An 18,466-nucleotide genomic window follows, 5' to 3' on the forward strand; every position below is an offset into this window, starting at 1 on the left:
TTCAAATAAACGTTAAAAGGTCTTTCAAAATTTCTCATAATACTGAAATTTGTAATGACCGACTGGCTATGTGCCTTGAAGTTTTAGGTCTCATGACAGCAGCATCGGACGCGATCCCCTTTGCTCGTTTTCATATGAGATCTTTGCAGCTTTGCATGCTGGATCAATGGTGCAGGGATTATACTCGGATATCACAGTTGATATACTTAAATCCTAACAATCAACTCTGTGTCCTGGTGGTTGGACCATCATCGGATTATTCAAGGGGCCTCTTTTGTTCATCTCACAGGTTGGGGAGCTGTCTTGGGGGTCTTTGACAGCACAAGGAGTTTGGAATCCTCAAGAGGCGAGGTTACCAATCAATATTTTAGAACTCTGTGCTATTTTCAGGGCTCTTCAGGCTTGGCCTCTATTAAGTTTCTTCCTTGTGTCCTAATCCTAAGAATACTCTTGAAAGATCTTTATATTCTTTGGATGTTGTAAGAGCTTTGAAATATTATGTTGAAGCTACTAAAGATTTCAGGAAGACTTCTAGTCTATTTGTTGTTTTTTTTCTGGTCCTAGGAAAGGTCAGAAAGCCTCTGCCATTTCTTTGGCATCTTGGTTAAAGCTTTTGATTCACAAGGCTTATTTGGAGGCGGGACAGTCTCCGCCTCAGAGAATTACAGCTCATTCTACTAGATCAGTCGCCACTTCTTGGGATTTTTAAAAATAAAGCTTCGGTTGATCAGATTTGCAAAGCTGCAACTTGGTCTTCTTTGCATACATTTACTAAATTTTACCATTTTGATGTATTTGCTTCTTCTGAAGCAGTCTTTGGTAGAAAAGTTCTTCAGGCAGCTGTCTAATTTTTCTGCTTATGATTTAAGTTTTTTTCTTGAAATTTATGAGACTTATTTTTTTGTGGATTTAATTTTTTCAGCGGAAATAACTTTTTTTATTTTATCCCTCCCTTTCTAGTGAATCTTCTGTGGTCTTCCACATCTTGGGTATTTCTATCCCATACGTCACTAGCTCATGGACTCTTGCCAATTACATGAAAGAAAACATAATTTATGTAAGAACTTACCTGATAAATTAATTTCTTTCATATTGGCAAGAGTCAATGAGGCCCACCCTTTTTTTTTTGGTGGTTATGATTTTTGTATAAAAGCACAATTTTATTTCCAGTTCCTCTTTCTGTATGGTTTTTTTACTCCTTATTTTATCACCCCACTACTTGGCTATTCATTAACCTGAATTGTGGGTGTGGTGAGGGGTGTATTTATAGGCATTTTGAGGTTTGGGAAACTTTGCCCCTCCTGGTAGGATTGTATATCCCATATGTCACTAGCTCATGGACTCTTGCCAATATGAAAGAAATGAATTTATCAGGTAAGTTCTTACATAAATGATGTTTTTTTGTTTGTTTTTTTTAAATAGTAAATAGCAGTGTCTAGGATAACAGTAATGTTCTACTGATATCTGTCTCGGCCTTAAAATATTATACTGTTTGATGCTCACTTGAGGAATCAAATGACAAGTAATAAGCATTATAGAATGCTACATCTGATGCCTGATAATCCTAAATGCTTTTGGGAGCTAAATACGGTTACTGAACATTAATCATAGCCTAGTTTAACATAAGGCAAAAAAGGAGATATTGGAGCAACTAGCCACTGATAAATGTCCATGTGTAGACAAACACATACACCTATATACACATGCACATATTTATTTTTATATATATATATATATATATATATATATATATATATATATATATATATATATATATATATTAAAGTGACCCTTGCTTTTTCAAGACCTTTGGAGTGCGCTTCTCTTTGGTTTTATACTCACTCTCTTTGCTGCACCCAAGTCTGCTGTGTTAAAACTCTGGAGTGCGCATTGTCTGGGATATATATATATATATATATATATATATATATATATATATATATGTATATGCGCATGCACATACCTATTTATACATACACCTATATAAACATACCTATTTATACACATACATACACCTATATACACATGTACATACCTATTTATACATACACATGTACATACACCTATATAAACATACCTATATACACATGGACACACCTATTTATACATACACATACACCTATATAAACATACCTATATATACATGCAAACACCTATTTTCTTCTTAAATGGAAAGAGTCCACAGCTGTATTCATTACTTGTGGAAATTAAGAACCTGGCCACCAGGAGGAGGTAAAGACACTCCAGCCAAAGGCTTAAATACTCCTCCCACTCCCCTCATCACCCAGTCATTCTTTGCCTTTCGTCCCAAGAGGTTGGCAGAGAAGCGTCAGAATTTGTTTTGTCTCTTATGGAGGGTAGTACTCTTCGGCATGGGACAGGAGTTTTAAGTAGTCCTGTCAGTCTCTCAGTGAGGGCTTGGATGAAAGTTAGAGTCCGGAGATGCAGGAAGAGTCTTTCTGCGAAACCATCCCGACTCATGTTAACAGCTCCTCAAGCATTCAGCGTTGTTGAACTTCGCTCCGCTGCCTGCTTTCTTCTCTCAAGTCCATGGCGGAGACAATGCTACTATCAGTCACACTTGAAAGTGTTCCTATTCCACGGCGTAGATTCTGGTAAGATTGTTTCATTTTACTTTCTTTTTGAATGTGATGTAATGTGTTCCCGAGAGGCTACCACCTTGCGGGTCTAACTTAACATAAGGGTCTCAGTGAGTCTCCTTTAGTATCTTGGAATCAAGGGTTAATATCTCCTGAGGGGGGGGTTATTGAACAGGGTGGTTTATAATCATGTTTATGTGATTCAACCTGCTTATGTGTGGTGTTTACGGGGCTGGTGGTTGGAACATTGAGGCCTTTGGAAGTGACGTGACCTTATGGGTCGGCGCGCTTTTTTGGACTATACGGTTCTCCTTGTGGTTGGTCGTGGTTACACTCAGTCTTCCATTTCCGCATTCCTGACCGTATGGCGAAGGAGAAATTCTAGTTTGCAGGGGTCTGGTCATAGGGGGTGGTGAGTGCCCCAGCCATTTTGGGTGTCAGGTGCTTTTTTTGTGTGTTAATCCTTTAGTCCATATTTGCTTTTCCTCTATCCTGTTATGGAGGATTCTGATGCCGAGATTTGTGCAAATTTCAGTTTCTGTTATGGAGGATTCGGATACTGAGACTATTTTTTAATTTCAAATTCTGCGTCCGGTAAAGAATCCGGATTGGCCTCGTTGACACATGTCAACCAGTTTTGTTCTGTATGCCATATGAGAGCGCCTGGTTCCTCGGGTTCAGGGAATAAAGGGTCAGCTGAGCCACCTGCCTCTGGGGGGGTCCTGTCCTCCAAGAGGCGAGTTCCCTTCCGCTCCATACTTCTACACATGCAGGTAACCCAGTTTATGATTATTCCTCCACGCAGGGCGCGTGTTCTCCCCCCCCCCCCCCCCCCGGACACATTTTCGCTTCCACATATTTTTGGCGATTATTCGTCTGCAGAGTCCGGACGTTTATGCGCGTTTGTGCTCATGACCTATTGTCCCGGGACTGCCACCTTGGGGAGGGCCTGTACAGTTCCCTGCGGGTGTAACTGTCCCTGTGTGTTGTGCCTTCCGTTATAGAGTGGCGCGTCTTTGCGTCCTCCTCAGACATGTTTTTCAGTTATTAAATGATCCTATCCTTCTCGGATATGGGAATTTTCAGTCTGCTTCGAATGGTACACCTCAATAGACATGTGGGGATGATGTAATCTCCTGACTGTTCTTGTTTGAGATCCTTCCCAGTTTGTTTGGATTAGGGCTTTGTTCGGCTGGTCCTGCGGTAGGCCTGTTTCCTTATTGGGCGTTAACCTACGGACTGCCTTATATTTTCTTTTTATCTGGTTAGGATGTCTTTATTTTGCTTATTATTTTCCTTCGGGAATCTTACACTGGGATCGATGCTCTCTTACTTCGGCGGAAGTGTTTTTGGGGACACATTTGTCCTATGTTTATATGTATGTCTGTTTCCCTTCTTCCCCTCTGAGGGAGGATTTATACAGCCTGACGGTTGGGACCTGTTGGGTTCGGTTCTGTCTTGTGGCTGTTCAGACACGTGGCGCCTTTCTGATTGGCGGGTCGGGTCACGGTGCCGAGTGCTCATGTTTTTTCTTTTTCATTCAACTAAGCATTCTAGAGGACCTGTGGGTCTACAAGGCAAGATTGTTTGTCTCAGTCCTAATAGCCTTCGATTTGGATGACTGGGTCAGTAGGCTCTCAGCTGCGTCGTTCTATGGTGTCTGGTATTACCGGACCCTAGTGTTCCACTCCCATGTGGTGGAGAGTTGGAGGGCATAGCGCCTGCTTCCTGCCGTGTGGTGGTTTGGCCTTTTTCTCTTGAGGCTCGAGGAATGTCATTAAACTTGGTCCTCAGCAGCTAGTAAGTTAAAGGATAGTTTGGCTGCCTTGCAGCGGTTGGGTTGCGGATTGTGACACAGCTGCAGCCATTGCACATAGACTGCGTACTATCTAGCTGTTTTTATGAGACTTCTTGATCTCCCTCTGTGATCTCCATGTTAGGCCTCCTTTTAGGGACCTGGAAAATGTTTGTTCCCTGTTAGGGACACTGGGCGTGGTCTCCTTGGGCTTGTTTGGGGTTGTGCCCCTTCTCCCTGTGCTCATCCGCTTGTGCGGAGGTGATGTGGGGAGCCAGCCTTTGCTCGAGTGTTTGACCTCGAGGTATCCTCTTGCCTTCTTGTCCTGAGGCTGTTGGCGAGTCTAGAAGCTCTAGTGTCGTTGCACAACTATTTACTGCCTTGGCTCCTTGGAGAAGTGGAACTTTGGCAAGGGGTGCTCTCTTCCTTAGGTGGGACTTGCAAGTTTTTCTCGTTATCCAGGTAATCTGGATATCGCATTTAGTATCCCCTGTAGTCTGGGTGGTTATTCAGATGGGGTGTTAAAGGGACACTGAACCCAAATTTTTTCAATTGTGATTCAGATAGAGCATGACATTTTAAGCAACTTTCTAATTTACTCCTATTATCAAATTTTCTTCATTCTCTTGGTATCTTTATTTGAAATGCAAGAATGTAAGTTTAGATGCCGGACCATTTTTGGTGAACAACCTGGGTTGTTCTTGCTGATTGGTGGATAAATTCCTCCACCAATAAAAAGTGCTTTCCAGACGTCTGAACCAAAAAAACTTAGATGCCTTTTTGAAATAAAGATAGCAAGAGAACGAAGACAAATTGATAATAGGAGTAAATTAGAAAGTTGCTTAAAATGACATGCTCTATCTGAATCACAAAAGAAAAAAGTTTGCCGGTACTGTTTATCTAAACAGGTGAGAGTCCGGGCCTGTTCTCCCTGGGGCTTCCGGTTGCTGGGTTTCCTTCAGCATTTTCCCTGGTGGATCCTGTTGTGGGTTGTTATCGGACCTTTAGGCTCCAGGGTTGGTTCAGGGTTCCTCAGTTCCTGGTAACTTGGGCTATGTCCTTTTGGGCAGATCTGGTCTTGGTTGGCCAGGTATTTCTGAGTGTCGTTGCTCGTTGGGGCTTATGTTGCACCTTAGACGGTTTTCTTTAGTCAGCTTGTCAGTATCCATCGCATTCACTGCTCTACTGGTAAATGGCTTGGCGGTGTCACTGCTGCTGCTATTGCACATTGATTGTGTTAGCAGGCTAGCTTTTGGATGGTGCTGCCTGTTAGCCCGTTCCCCTTCTTGGGTGAGAGCTTAGTTTCTTTTTAGAGAGCGGTGATCCTTTTCTTAAGGCTTCTCCTGGTTCAGGAGTGGGGACCTGTGAGTTCCCTAGATGAGAAGGTTTCTCTATCTGCATACGTTCCGTTTGGAGTCTTACTGGCTTTGTGTCAAGACTAAGTGGACCTTTTTGCTAGATCCTTTGGGTCTGCGGCCCTGTTGTCTGTTCTAAGGAGTTGGGTTGCATCCATGCTCTGTTGGATTGGCTGTGGCCATTCTTTCGCTCGTTTTAAACTGGTTTTGGGGTGCTTCTGTTTCCCTGTTTCAGTCCTACCGTTGCTGGGGTTTGCACCCGGTTGGAGTGGGTTCTGAGAGCCGTTTAAATTTTCAGAGTCTAGGTGGGCTTGCTGGACGGCTAGTTCCGCATTCTCTGTGGCTACTCTGTTCTGTAGCAGGTGGGAGGTTGCTGGTTGTTCCCTGGCGAGGTCTCCTTAGCCTTTCTTCCTTTCGAGGTTCATATAATGAACAGCGCTTTGTGTCCCTTGAAGGGGATTGACCACATTTGCATAGTAGCTAGCTGGCTACCTAAGTTTTCCAGCAGAAGGTCTAGGATTGCTCCACCTCAGGTTGGTGGTGTCACTCCTTTTCTTGGGGGACCTCGTGGAGGTTCCAATCCCGTTTTTTGGATGCACTGTGGGTAGGTCTTGCAACCTGGATTGCCTAGAGGGTGGCCTCTGTCTAGGAGTTGACTTTTGCTCTCAGCAAGTATTCCCTATGTCATCCTGAGGATGGGAGCGTGTTCTGGACTTAGGGTTTTTGGTCTGGGTCTGCTACAAGTTTTTTGTAGTGGGATACTTCTGTGTTCCCAGTTCAGGACTCTGTGAGGACTCCATCCTCTGTTTTTCTTGGTGCTTTTGCACGACGTCAGAGAGAATGCTTTCTCTGGTTCTATGCCCGGTCCTACACCTCCGGTTTCCTTGGTCTAGGCGTAGTCTTCCCTTGTTTGTGGGGTCCTTTTTGGGCTCGCTCGGAGGGGTTTTCTCTTTCTGGACGTGACCTTTTGATCTTTTCTTTCATTTCTCCTGGCCTTCTCCCTTTGGGAGTTTAGGCTGGTGTTCCCTTCTTTAGTGAGGGGTGTGTGAGGAGAAACAGTCTGTTGGGCGATGGTGTCTCTTAGAGGCCTGTTGGCTCAGTTGAGTCAGTTTTTGCCCTCTCTGGCTTGGCTCTGGACTACCTGCGGGTCTGTGTCATTGGGGCCTTTCCTTTCAAAGTTCTCGGTTTTGGACGAAGCTGTTTTTTTTTTGTGGGTAGTGGTTTCAGGCTTGGTGCCCTCAGTATAGGCTGCCTACTGTACCCTCCCATCTTGGCATTCAGTGTCCTCTATAGTTTGTGTATTGTTTTCCCAAAAGTAATGAATGCAGCTGTGGACTCTTTCCATTTAAGAAGAAAAACATAAATTCTGCTTACCTGATCATTTTATTTTCTTCTGATGGAAAGAGTCCACAGCGTCCCACCCGTACTTTTTATGTGGGGCGTCCTTGTTTATTCTTCTGGCAGCTTTCACCCTAAAATTTCTTCTACTGTTCCTTGTTCCTCGGCAGTATGTCTGGGGGGATGAGGGGAGTGGGAGGAGTATTTAAAGGGACATTGAACCCAAATTTTTTCTTCTGTGATTCAGACAGAGCATGCAATTTTAAGCAACTTTCTAATTTACTCCTATTATCAATTTTTCTTTGTTCTCTTGCTAACTTTATTTGAAAAAGAAAATCCAGAACCTTGGACAGCACTTGTTTATTGGTGGATGAATGTATCCACTAATGAGCAAGAACACCCCAGGTTGTTCACCAAATTGGACCGACATCTAAACTTACATTCTTGCTTTTCAAATAAAGATACCAAGAGTATGAATAACATTTGCTAATAGGAGTAAATTAGAAAGTTGCTTAAAATTCCATGCTGTATCTGAATCCCAAAAGAAAAAAAATTGGGTTCAGTGTCCCTTTAAGCCTTTGGCTTTGGTGTTTTTGCCTCCTCCTGGTGGCCAAGTTCTTATTTCCCAAAAGTAATGAATGCAGCTGTGGACTCTTTCCATCAGAAGAAAGAAAATTATCAGGTAAGCATAATTTATGTTTTATACATACACACATACACCTATACACACACACCTATTTATACATATACAAATACACCTATGTACACATGCACACACCTATTTATACATACACACATACACCTATATACACGTGCACACACGTATTTATACATACACACATACACCTATATACACATGCACACACGTATTTATACATGCACACATACACCTATATACACACACCTATTTATACATATACAAATACACCTATGTACACATGCACACACCTATTTATACATACACACATACACCTATATACACGTGCACACACGTATTTATACATACACACATACACCTATATACACATGCACACACGTATTTATACATGCACACATACACCTATATACACATGCACACACGTATTTATACACACATACACCTATATACACATGCACACACGTATTTATACATACATACACCTATATACACATGCACACACCTATTTATACACACATACACCTATATACACATGCACACACCTATTTATACATACACATATACACCTATATACACATGCACACACCTATTTATACATACACACATACACCTATATACACATGCACACACCTATTTATACATACACACATACACCTATATACACATGCACACACCTATTTATACATACACCTATATACACATGCACACACCTATTTATGCATACACCTATATACACATGCACACACCTATTTATACATACACCTCTATACACATACACATATACACCTATATACACATGCACACACCTATTTATACATACACATACACCTATATACACATGCACACACCTATTTATACATACACACATACACCTATATACACATGCACACACCTATTTATACATACACACATACACCTATATCCATATGCACACACCTATTTATACATACACACATACACACATACACCTATATACACATGCACACACCTATTTATACATACACACATACACCTATATACACATGCACACACGTATTTATACATACACACATACACCTATATACACATGCACACACCTATTTATACATACACACATACACCTATATACACATGCACACACCTATTTATACATACACACATACACCTATATACACATGCACACACTTATTTATACATACACACATACACCTATATACACATGCACACACCTATTTATACATACACCTATATACACATGCACACACTTATTTATACATACACACATACACCTATATACACATGCACACACTTATTTATACATACACACATACACCTATATACAAATGCACACACCTATTTATACATACACACATACACCTATATACACATACACACACCTCTTTATCCATATACACCTATGTACATATTTACACACCTATTTATACATACACACATACACCTATATACACATGCACACACCTATTTATACATACACACATACACCTATATACACATACACACACCTATTTATACATGCACATATACATACACCTATATACACATGCACACACCTATTTATACATACACACATACACCTATATACACATGCACACACCTATTTATACATACACACATACACCTATATACACATGCACACACCTATTTATACATACACACATACACCTATATACACATGCACACACCTATTTATACATACATACATATACACCTATATACACATGCACACACCTATTTATACATACACACATACACCTATATACACATGCACACACCTATTTATACATACACACATACACCTATATACACATGCACACACCTATTTATACATACACACATATACCTATATACACATGCACACACCTATTTATACATACACACATACACCTATATACACATACACACACCTATTTATACATACACACATACACCTATATACACATGCACACACCTATTTATTTATACATACACACATACACCTATATACACATGCACACACCTATTTATCCATATACACCTATGTACATATTCACACACCTATTTATACATACACACATACACCTATATACACATGCACACACCTATTTATACATACACACATACACCTATATACACATGCACACACCTATTTATACATACACCTATATACACATGCACACACCTATTTATACATACACACATACACCTATATACACATGCACACACCTATTTATACATACACACATACACCTATATACACATGCACACACCTATTTATACATACACACATACACCTATATACACATGCACACACCTATTTATACATACACACATACACCTATATACACATGCACACACCTATTTATACATACACACATACACCTAGATACACATGCACACACCTATTTATACATACACATGCACACACCTATTTATACATACACACATACACCTATATACACATGCACACACCTATTTATACATACACACATACACCTATATACACATGCACACACCTATTTATACATACACATACACCTATATACACATGCACACACCTATTTATACATACACACATACACCTATATACACATGCACACACCTATTTATTTATACATACACACATACACCTATATACACATGCACACACCTATTTATCCATACATACACACATACACCTATATACACATGCACACACCTATTTATTTATCCATATACACCTATGTACATATTCACACACCTATTTATACATACACACATACACCTATATACACATGCACACACCTATTTATCCATACATACACACATACACCTATATACACATGCACACACCTATTTATCCATATACACCTATGTACATATTCACACACCTATTTATACATACACACATACACCTATATACACATGCACACACCTATTTATCCATACATACACACATACACCTATATACACATGCACACACCTATTTATACATACACACATACACCTATATACACATGCACACACCTATTTATACATACACCTGTATTTTTCCCTTTCATAATCATTACATAAAGGGGTAAAATATAGCTTGTATGTCACTGAAAAGATTAGAAAAAATCATGTAGCAATGTTATGTTTGAGGAACTCTTTTATACCTTTGAAAACCTTCACTCTTATTTGCCACACTTTAATTGATGCTTACACATATTTCAGTCGCCCTTGATTAGTTTAATATCTTAGAGATATCACTTACACTTCTTTTAATATATTGCAGTGATGCCAGTAAATGTTCTTTTCCCCCCTTACAATTATTATTTTAAATCATACCACTTCTTTGCAGCTTTGTTTGTTTAAAAAATAAATTGGGGAGGGTACAGCCATTCCAGACATTGAAAAATGTCACTAGAACAAATAAAAATGTGCTCCTAGTCTAAAATAATCAGCTGACCATGGTAATAACCTGCTCTCGCCTATCAGCTGATTATTTCACCTGTGCTCTAGTTAAAGGGGCATGAAACCCATAATTGTTCTTTCATGATTCCTATAGAAGTCAGTTGGAAATTTGTTTAAAATCACATGCTCTATTATCTAATTTATTTAGTTGGTTTTTTTGGTATCCTTTGTTGGAACGGATACCTTAGTAGGCTCACACAATGTGTGTATCTTGCATTGCTGCTGTTCTTCAACAAATGATACCAATATATCGTGAAAATCTGGCCTAAGGGTACTTGAGCACTAGAGTTGAGAAACACTGATGTGTAGTACTGCCATTAGTAATAAATATTGTTCACAGTTTAAAAACATATAATGCTGTTTTTTATTTTAAGATTCTTGTTTAGTGCTTCTTATTATTGCAAAGTTTGTTCGTAGTTGTCATTGGTACTAATATTGTTAAACCTTACATATAAGAATGTGTTTTTATAAATAACCACATGTAATCGGTCTTATTTCTCAGCTACAGACCTTACAGCTACAGACATTTTGCACCTCCAACTACTCCCTGCAGCACAGATGTGTGTGACAGCGATTATACACCAAGCCACCGTCTCACCTCTGTAACAGCCAAGGGTTACACCAGTGATCTGAACTATGACTCTGAACCTGTCCCGCCACCCCCAACTCCACGCAGTCAATACTTGTCCGCAGAGGAAAACTACGAGAGCTGCCCTCCTTCTCCTTATACAGAACGCAGCTATTCACACCATCTTTATCCTCCTCCTCCCTCTCCTTGCACAGACTCTTCCTGAGACCTATCCATTTGTAATTATTGAACTCTGCCCTCTCTGCGAGGTTTGGCTTCTTGAGAGGACTATCCATTCACAGCACTCTTAATGTTAAGAAATGTCCAACTCTAGAGGAGGGTTGGAGGGTCTCAGATCATGGACATTTTGTACAGAGATGAAAAAAAGGATATTTATATATTTTCTTAACTTTTCCTTATCCCTTTCCAACTTGTGCCATAATTAAATAAACCCTCCAAAATCAAGACACATACAGTAAATTCAAAGCTTTTCTATAAAAGGAAGGATTCCTGCAACATATAGACAATAATTTGTACAAATATATATTATAAATATATATATAAATATAAATATCTATTTTTGCAAACTAAACACACAAAATGCCTTAAATCAAATGGAGAGGCTGATGAAGAGGTCTTAATACCAAAAATCTAAATGATTGAAGACAGGAAAGCTATTGAGATACACTGAGTGAAATCCAATGATGGACCTGGAACACCCTTCACTGAGGGAGCAATGACCCCCTGTCAAAAGTGCAACCATGCAGTGACACTAATATGGATAAATATATCTGTGACATGGTGAATTCAAAGCTTCCATGCATTTTATACATTTATAAAGAAGTTTTATTTTAATTTGTCACTGGGTGCAGCTGGTATTTGTAGGGTTACAAAATATAAAGGAAATTGAGCAATGATTCTATAACTCTGTATAGACTTAAATTTTGTGAGAGCTCATTGGAATGAAACCTCATTTCAGACAGTCCTTGGTTACATTTTTGGACCTACTTTATGATCTTGTCTCACTTCGGCCCAACTGATTTAGATTGTCTAGTCTATATAGTTATAGTTTGACTGTTTGATCCCTATGTATTTGGCATTCTAGAGTGCACCCAAAATGTAATATTTATTTATTTTTCATAAACGTAATTGTTTTAACTTCATTTTAATTTATATATGCATTTTAAGCTCCTTTAAGTTTGCTTGTATCAACAAGAGCCAAATTATGTGCAAGCCCGTTTTTAATGAAGCTACACCTCATTGCAACAGTCAGTAGTTCTATTTTAAATGCCACTAACTACACAGCGCACATTGAAAAATACCACTATCCTTCCTTGGAAGGAGACCAAGGAATTGTGGGGAAAATGAGTGCTCCTGTTAACATTTACATGTGTTCACCAAAGTAGCATTTTAATGTGTTTTAAACATATTGCTGTCAGATTTGTCAAAGGCTTTTCTCCGACAACAGAATGGTTAAATATTTTTTGTGAACTTGCAAATGTTTTTTATACCGCATATGATGTAGATACATATTCTATTTATAAACACTGTGTAACATTTTAATACTCTTGTTTATGAATCTTATATCCTTGCAGTATGTTTTGCAAAAAGTGGTTATTATATCATTATACATTTTAGTAAGGTACATTCTGTGTCTGCATTGGGTTTTCTGGTGGTATCTACCTAACTCTTAAGTAGGACAAATGCCACTTGAAAGCTTGTCTTGCTTATCCATAAGTAAACCTAATTGCTTATTTTTCTCAGGGTGCAACCCCCCCCTATTCATATAGTTGTAGTTCATTTAACAGCTTTATTTCCCATGTAACATTAGGCAACTATACACATGGAATTGCATTACTTGTTCCACACCACACAGGTTTCTTAATGTTTTTTTTTTGTTTTGTTTTTTTTTGTTCAGCCACCAATTTTTCTGTCATCCTCTGTTGTATACAAAAATTACAAATGACTATGAAACTGTACCTTAACCACTAAACTCCACTGTGCCAGATGGAGGCGCACTGTTATATAGGGACATTAGTTATTTGATCTTAGAAAGCTCTTAATTTTACATCGAGGCAACTAACATCCATTTTTTTTTTTTATTTTTTTTTATTTTTTATTATTATTATGAGGAATACATGACCATCCTCTATAACACACAATTCTTATTAGCAGGTTTCCCCCCCTTTTCCTGTTTGCAGACCTGTAATCTGTGAGATCTTTCTCTCTTTCTTTCTTTCTTTTCCTCCTTTTTTTTTCCTCCCTCTTTTTTTTCCTCCCTCTTTTTTTTCTCCCTCTTTTTTTTCCTCCCTTTTTTTTTCCTCCCTCTTTTTTTTCCTCCCTCTTTCCGCTCTCTATCTCTCTCTCATATAATTTTTTTTAGGGGTTTAATATTTGCTTCCCCATTTCCCTTTCTATCGACTGGTAAACTGATCTGGCACCTGTTTTTTTGCTGTCTCACAAGTTCACACCCTGCATCTAGGATATTTATTAAGCTATAGATGTGACATGCAAGTTTGGATACTTTAACCACAATGATTATCCAGTAAATCCAATAGAAAGAGTTCTTGCTTGTGACCTTAGTATATTGAATACAACAGAAATGTAAATAGGCAACATTCAGCAGTATACATGTTCACTGGCTCTTTTAATGGATATTGTGAAAAAAATGCTCTGAACCCCTCTCCCCTTGCATTCAACCAAGGTTAAGATATTTTAGCCTTTTCTGAAATCTTGAAATACTATTAGGTTACACAGGTACCCTACAATTTCTTTTTGGTCACTAATGGTTATGATAATATTCACTGTAATAGTCTATTATTTGGGTAGAAGAATTCTACACATGAAAGTGATCACATTATGGACTACTCAAGTTGAGTTTTCTGTATTGTATCTCTCTTTTTTTTTTAGTATTTAGCAAAATTGTAGAGATTCAGTCTTAAAGATTGAAATTAAACTGAGCTAAAGCCAGGGTGGGGCTATCATTGGTGCAGCAGGTGCTGTGTCACCAGGGTCCAAGTACTGGGGGGGCCCACAGCAGCTAGTATATACATAGATGTGTCGCTTTGTGGTCATTATCTGTATATAGATACTCGCACATTTACATCATTATACAGTGCAGTGTTCAATATTACTGTTTTAAATATATTATTACTCAAAATCATTATACAGAGAAGAATGTATATTACTGAGTTACCTTTGTGGAAGGGGCAAAAGCATACGGGCCTTCTGTTGAGTAGGTCTGCTACTGAGCTAAAGTGTAAACCTGATCTGCATGTATCAATGCAAAAAAGAAGAAAAATAATCAGCTGTATTTACTTTTTCTAGTATGGTGAGACGGTTTTCTAAATAAAGGGGATACAATACTCAGATTTTCTGGTCATGTCTATAAAAGACCTGCATTTAAACATGTTAAAATAACTTTTAGGTATCTATTGCTCACTGGCTAATACTGAAAACTCCTATTGGGAAATAAATAAGTTGGTTTAACAGACGAGGATCAATTTTCCATAACACACAGCACTGTATTATAGTAATTTTATAGTTATACAGATCAGTTTTGAGCATAAGAATACCCCATGCTTATGTCTCAGATATCAAATGAGAAGGAAACTTGGGACATGTTAAATAACGCTACCTTTCTCATTACAGACTGGCTTTTTTATTTTAAAAAGAAAGCACTGTGGATGGTTTATTTTTATGGGATTTTTATGTTTTGAAGTGTTAACTTATTTTTATTTGCTCATATTAAATATATCATTTTTAAAGAATTACTGCTCTAACACTAACAAGGTCTAGGGTTAAGTACTCGTTTTAGTGGCAATTTCATCATGTTTATTTTTGTTAGGTACAGGCAAGCCCCCAGGTTACGAACAAGATAGGTTCTGTAGGTTTGTTCTTAAAGGGACAGTTTTGTCAAAAATAAACTTTCATGATTCAGAGATAGAATGTAATTTTAAACAGTTTTCCAATTTACTTTTATATCCAATTTTGCTTTGTTCTTTTGGTATTCTTAGTTGAAAGCTAAACCTAAGAGGTTCATATGCTAATCTCTAAGCCCTTGAAGGCTGCCTCTTCTCTCAGCGGTTTTTGACAGTTTTTCACCACTAGAGGGCGTTAGTTCAAGTTTGTCATATAGATAACACTGTGCTCACGCACGTGGAATTCCAGTGAGCCAGCTCTGATTGGCTAAAATGGATGTCTGTCAAAAGAACTGAAATAAGGGGGCAGTTTGTAGAGGCTTAGGTACAAGGTAATCACAGGGGTAAAAAGTGTATTTATAAAACTGTGTTGGTTATGCAAAACTAGGGAATGGGTAATAAAGGGATCATCTATCTTTTCAAACAATAAAAATTCTGGTGTAGACTGTCCCTTTAAGTTGAATTTGTATGTAAGTTGGAACAGGCACCTTTTTGTAGGTGAAACTCAAGGCAAACATTTTTTTTTAGTTTTGGATAGCATAGGGAAAAGTTTTTGTTTTTTTTTGGTTTTTTTTTATATATCTTTGCCCCTGTTCAGAAAATTTCATCACTTTCTGTCCTTGTGTGACAATTGGACTTTTAGTATTTTGGCTTATCCTGGAAAGGATTGGTGATAAAGCTCTATTTTCTCCGTTTGTAAGTTAGAGTTTTATTTAAATCGGATATCTGTAACCCGGGGACTGCCTGTATTCCCTTTCTGTAATATCAACAGCTTTAATGTAACTTTAGTTCACACCAAAGAAAGTTGCAACAGCTTTCATATCCATGATAGAAAAGTTTTGGGCTTCATGTCTGAAAAGCTACAGATAATATGTAGCTTGCTACCTTTTATTAGCAAAAAAGTACTGGCCATTTTAATTTTGTAAAATTATTCGCTATCATCCATAAATAAATCTTACAAGATTGAATAAAAATAACCATTGTGAGACCTGCTCCAGCTATATACCTTTTTTTCCGTGTTCCTTATTTCATATATTGGCTTTAACCCTTAGATATTGGGTGGCAAATATGGATATTTTTATTTTTCAAACTTTTGAAAAACTGCAGGCTAATATTCCCCCCACACACACACAGACACACTATATTGGTATTTTACATCATAAGACTCAGTTGCAAAATAGGCATTTTCATCCGTATGTAGCAGTTTGTGTTTTTTACTTGCTAATGCTGGCGGAATGCTTAGCTCCTGGCTTGTGGTAACTTTTACAGTAGAGGGGAAACCAACACATTCTCTGCAGAGCATTCTTTTTAATCATAAATCTATAGCGATTGCAATTTGTACTAATAGTATTTGGGCTGAAAGCTTTACATACTGAAATGTCATCTAATTGTGTATGGTTAGCAGACAAAAAGAATTAGAACATTTAAATTTAGATCACCTCATTAACTACTTGTATTGGTAACACAACCACATTATTTCAAGTTCATCTACACTTTTGAAATGTTGAGTTTCTATACAGAATAATACCTCTTCCATCCTTATACATGCTATACACTTTATTGCAGTATTCACTTGCAGAATAAGCTGTTTGATGTCTCTAGTCACTGCAATGTGTATTATAAGTAAATTGGAAAAATATAACTACAAATGATTTGCTCCAATCGTGACATTTTGATTTGGTTTAAATTGTTCATAGACTTTGTAAGAGTCACTGCCTAGGTCTTAAGTTTAGCTTTACAGAAAACTTCAATGAGTAGAGGGGATTGCACCAAATTTTATTATAACCTCTAAGTGAAGGACTATCTCTGTTTTATATTTAGCTTGGCTTAACTGCTCATTTGTCCCGTTTTATTTTGTTTTTGTTTGTTTTTTCCTCCTCCTGCCGCTGGTACTACAGATCTGCACAAGGATGTATTATGCTACTGACCAACATTTGGTCATTTCACAGCCACTTGTTCGCTTTTTTCTTTTTGTTTTGTAAAATAAGTGCTTTACTTTGTAAGCTGTGTATAATTAAAAAAAAAAAAATCAAAATTACCTTGTAAAAAAAGTTTCATTATTACTATAAGCTGAATTGTAACAAAAGAAATTTGATTTTTATAATAAAACAAAAATGTAAAATCTGATTTTGCTTTATGGATTTTAATGAGGGTATTAACTTTTCTTAGAATTATATGCTGTACATTTGCAGGTGGTTCAGTAATATTGCAGATTAATATGCCAAATTAACTGTACACTCCCTTGATTTTTTTTTTCTTTTGAGAGCTCAGCATTGCATGATGTGGCATGTTGACATTTGCACCCTAGTAGCACATAAGTTAGGCTGGCCTGGAAACCACTTTTTCTTTCTAATGGTAGTGAGAGTCCACAAATTCCTATTCTTACTTATGAGAAATACTTAACCTGGCCACAAGGAGTCAGACACCCCAAACGGAGCATTCAAATATCCTTCCTACTTCCCCTACCCTCCCATTAGTTCTTTGCTTCATTCATGGAGGTAGGCAGAGATAAAGGTGCTCTGCAGGATTCATTTCTACATGACCTCAATGGTTTCCTTCAAGAGAGGGCGGGGGAGTTTTTAGAGACCATGTAATTCTCTTAGTGCAGTATTGGTGTGTTTAAGTTCCTGGGTGTCAAAGGGAAGCTCCTATGCCTCTCCCAGTAAACTCCTGCTAATACCCCCTTTCAGGCAAATGGTATTAGTTACACTGATTTCCATCTAATATGAGGAGAGTCCATGGCTTCATTCATTACTTGTGGCAAATACGGAACCTGGCCCCCAGGAGGAGGCAAAGACACCCCAGCCAAAGGCTTAAATAC

General features: G+C 38.1%; 1 protein-coding gene across 1 annotated transcript in view; it reads left to right on the forward strand.

Moving 5' to 3' along the window:
- LRP6 (LDL receptor related protein 6) overlaps positions 1–17,772 on the forward strand; it is a 473,927-nt gene extending 456,155 nt beyond the window's left edge. The window contains exon 23 of the mRNA XM_053718916.1: positions 11,660–17,772. Coding sequence (XP_053574891.1) covers positions 11,660–11,951 — 292 coding nt within the window. The 3' untranslated portion in view covers positions 11,952–17,772. The remainder of the gene's footprint in view (positions 1–11,659) is intronic.
- Positions 17,773–18,466: the final 694 nt, after the last annotated feature.

Source organism: Bombina bombina, chromosome 6, assembly GCF_027579735.1.
Source record: "Bombina bombina isolate aBomBom1 chromosome 6, aBomBom1.pri, whole genome shotgun sequence".
Taxonomy (NCBI): Eukaryota; Metazoa; Chordata; class Amphibia; order Anura; family Bombinatoridae; genus Bombina; species Bombina bombina.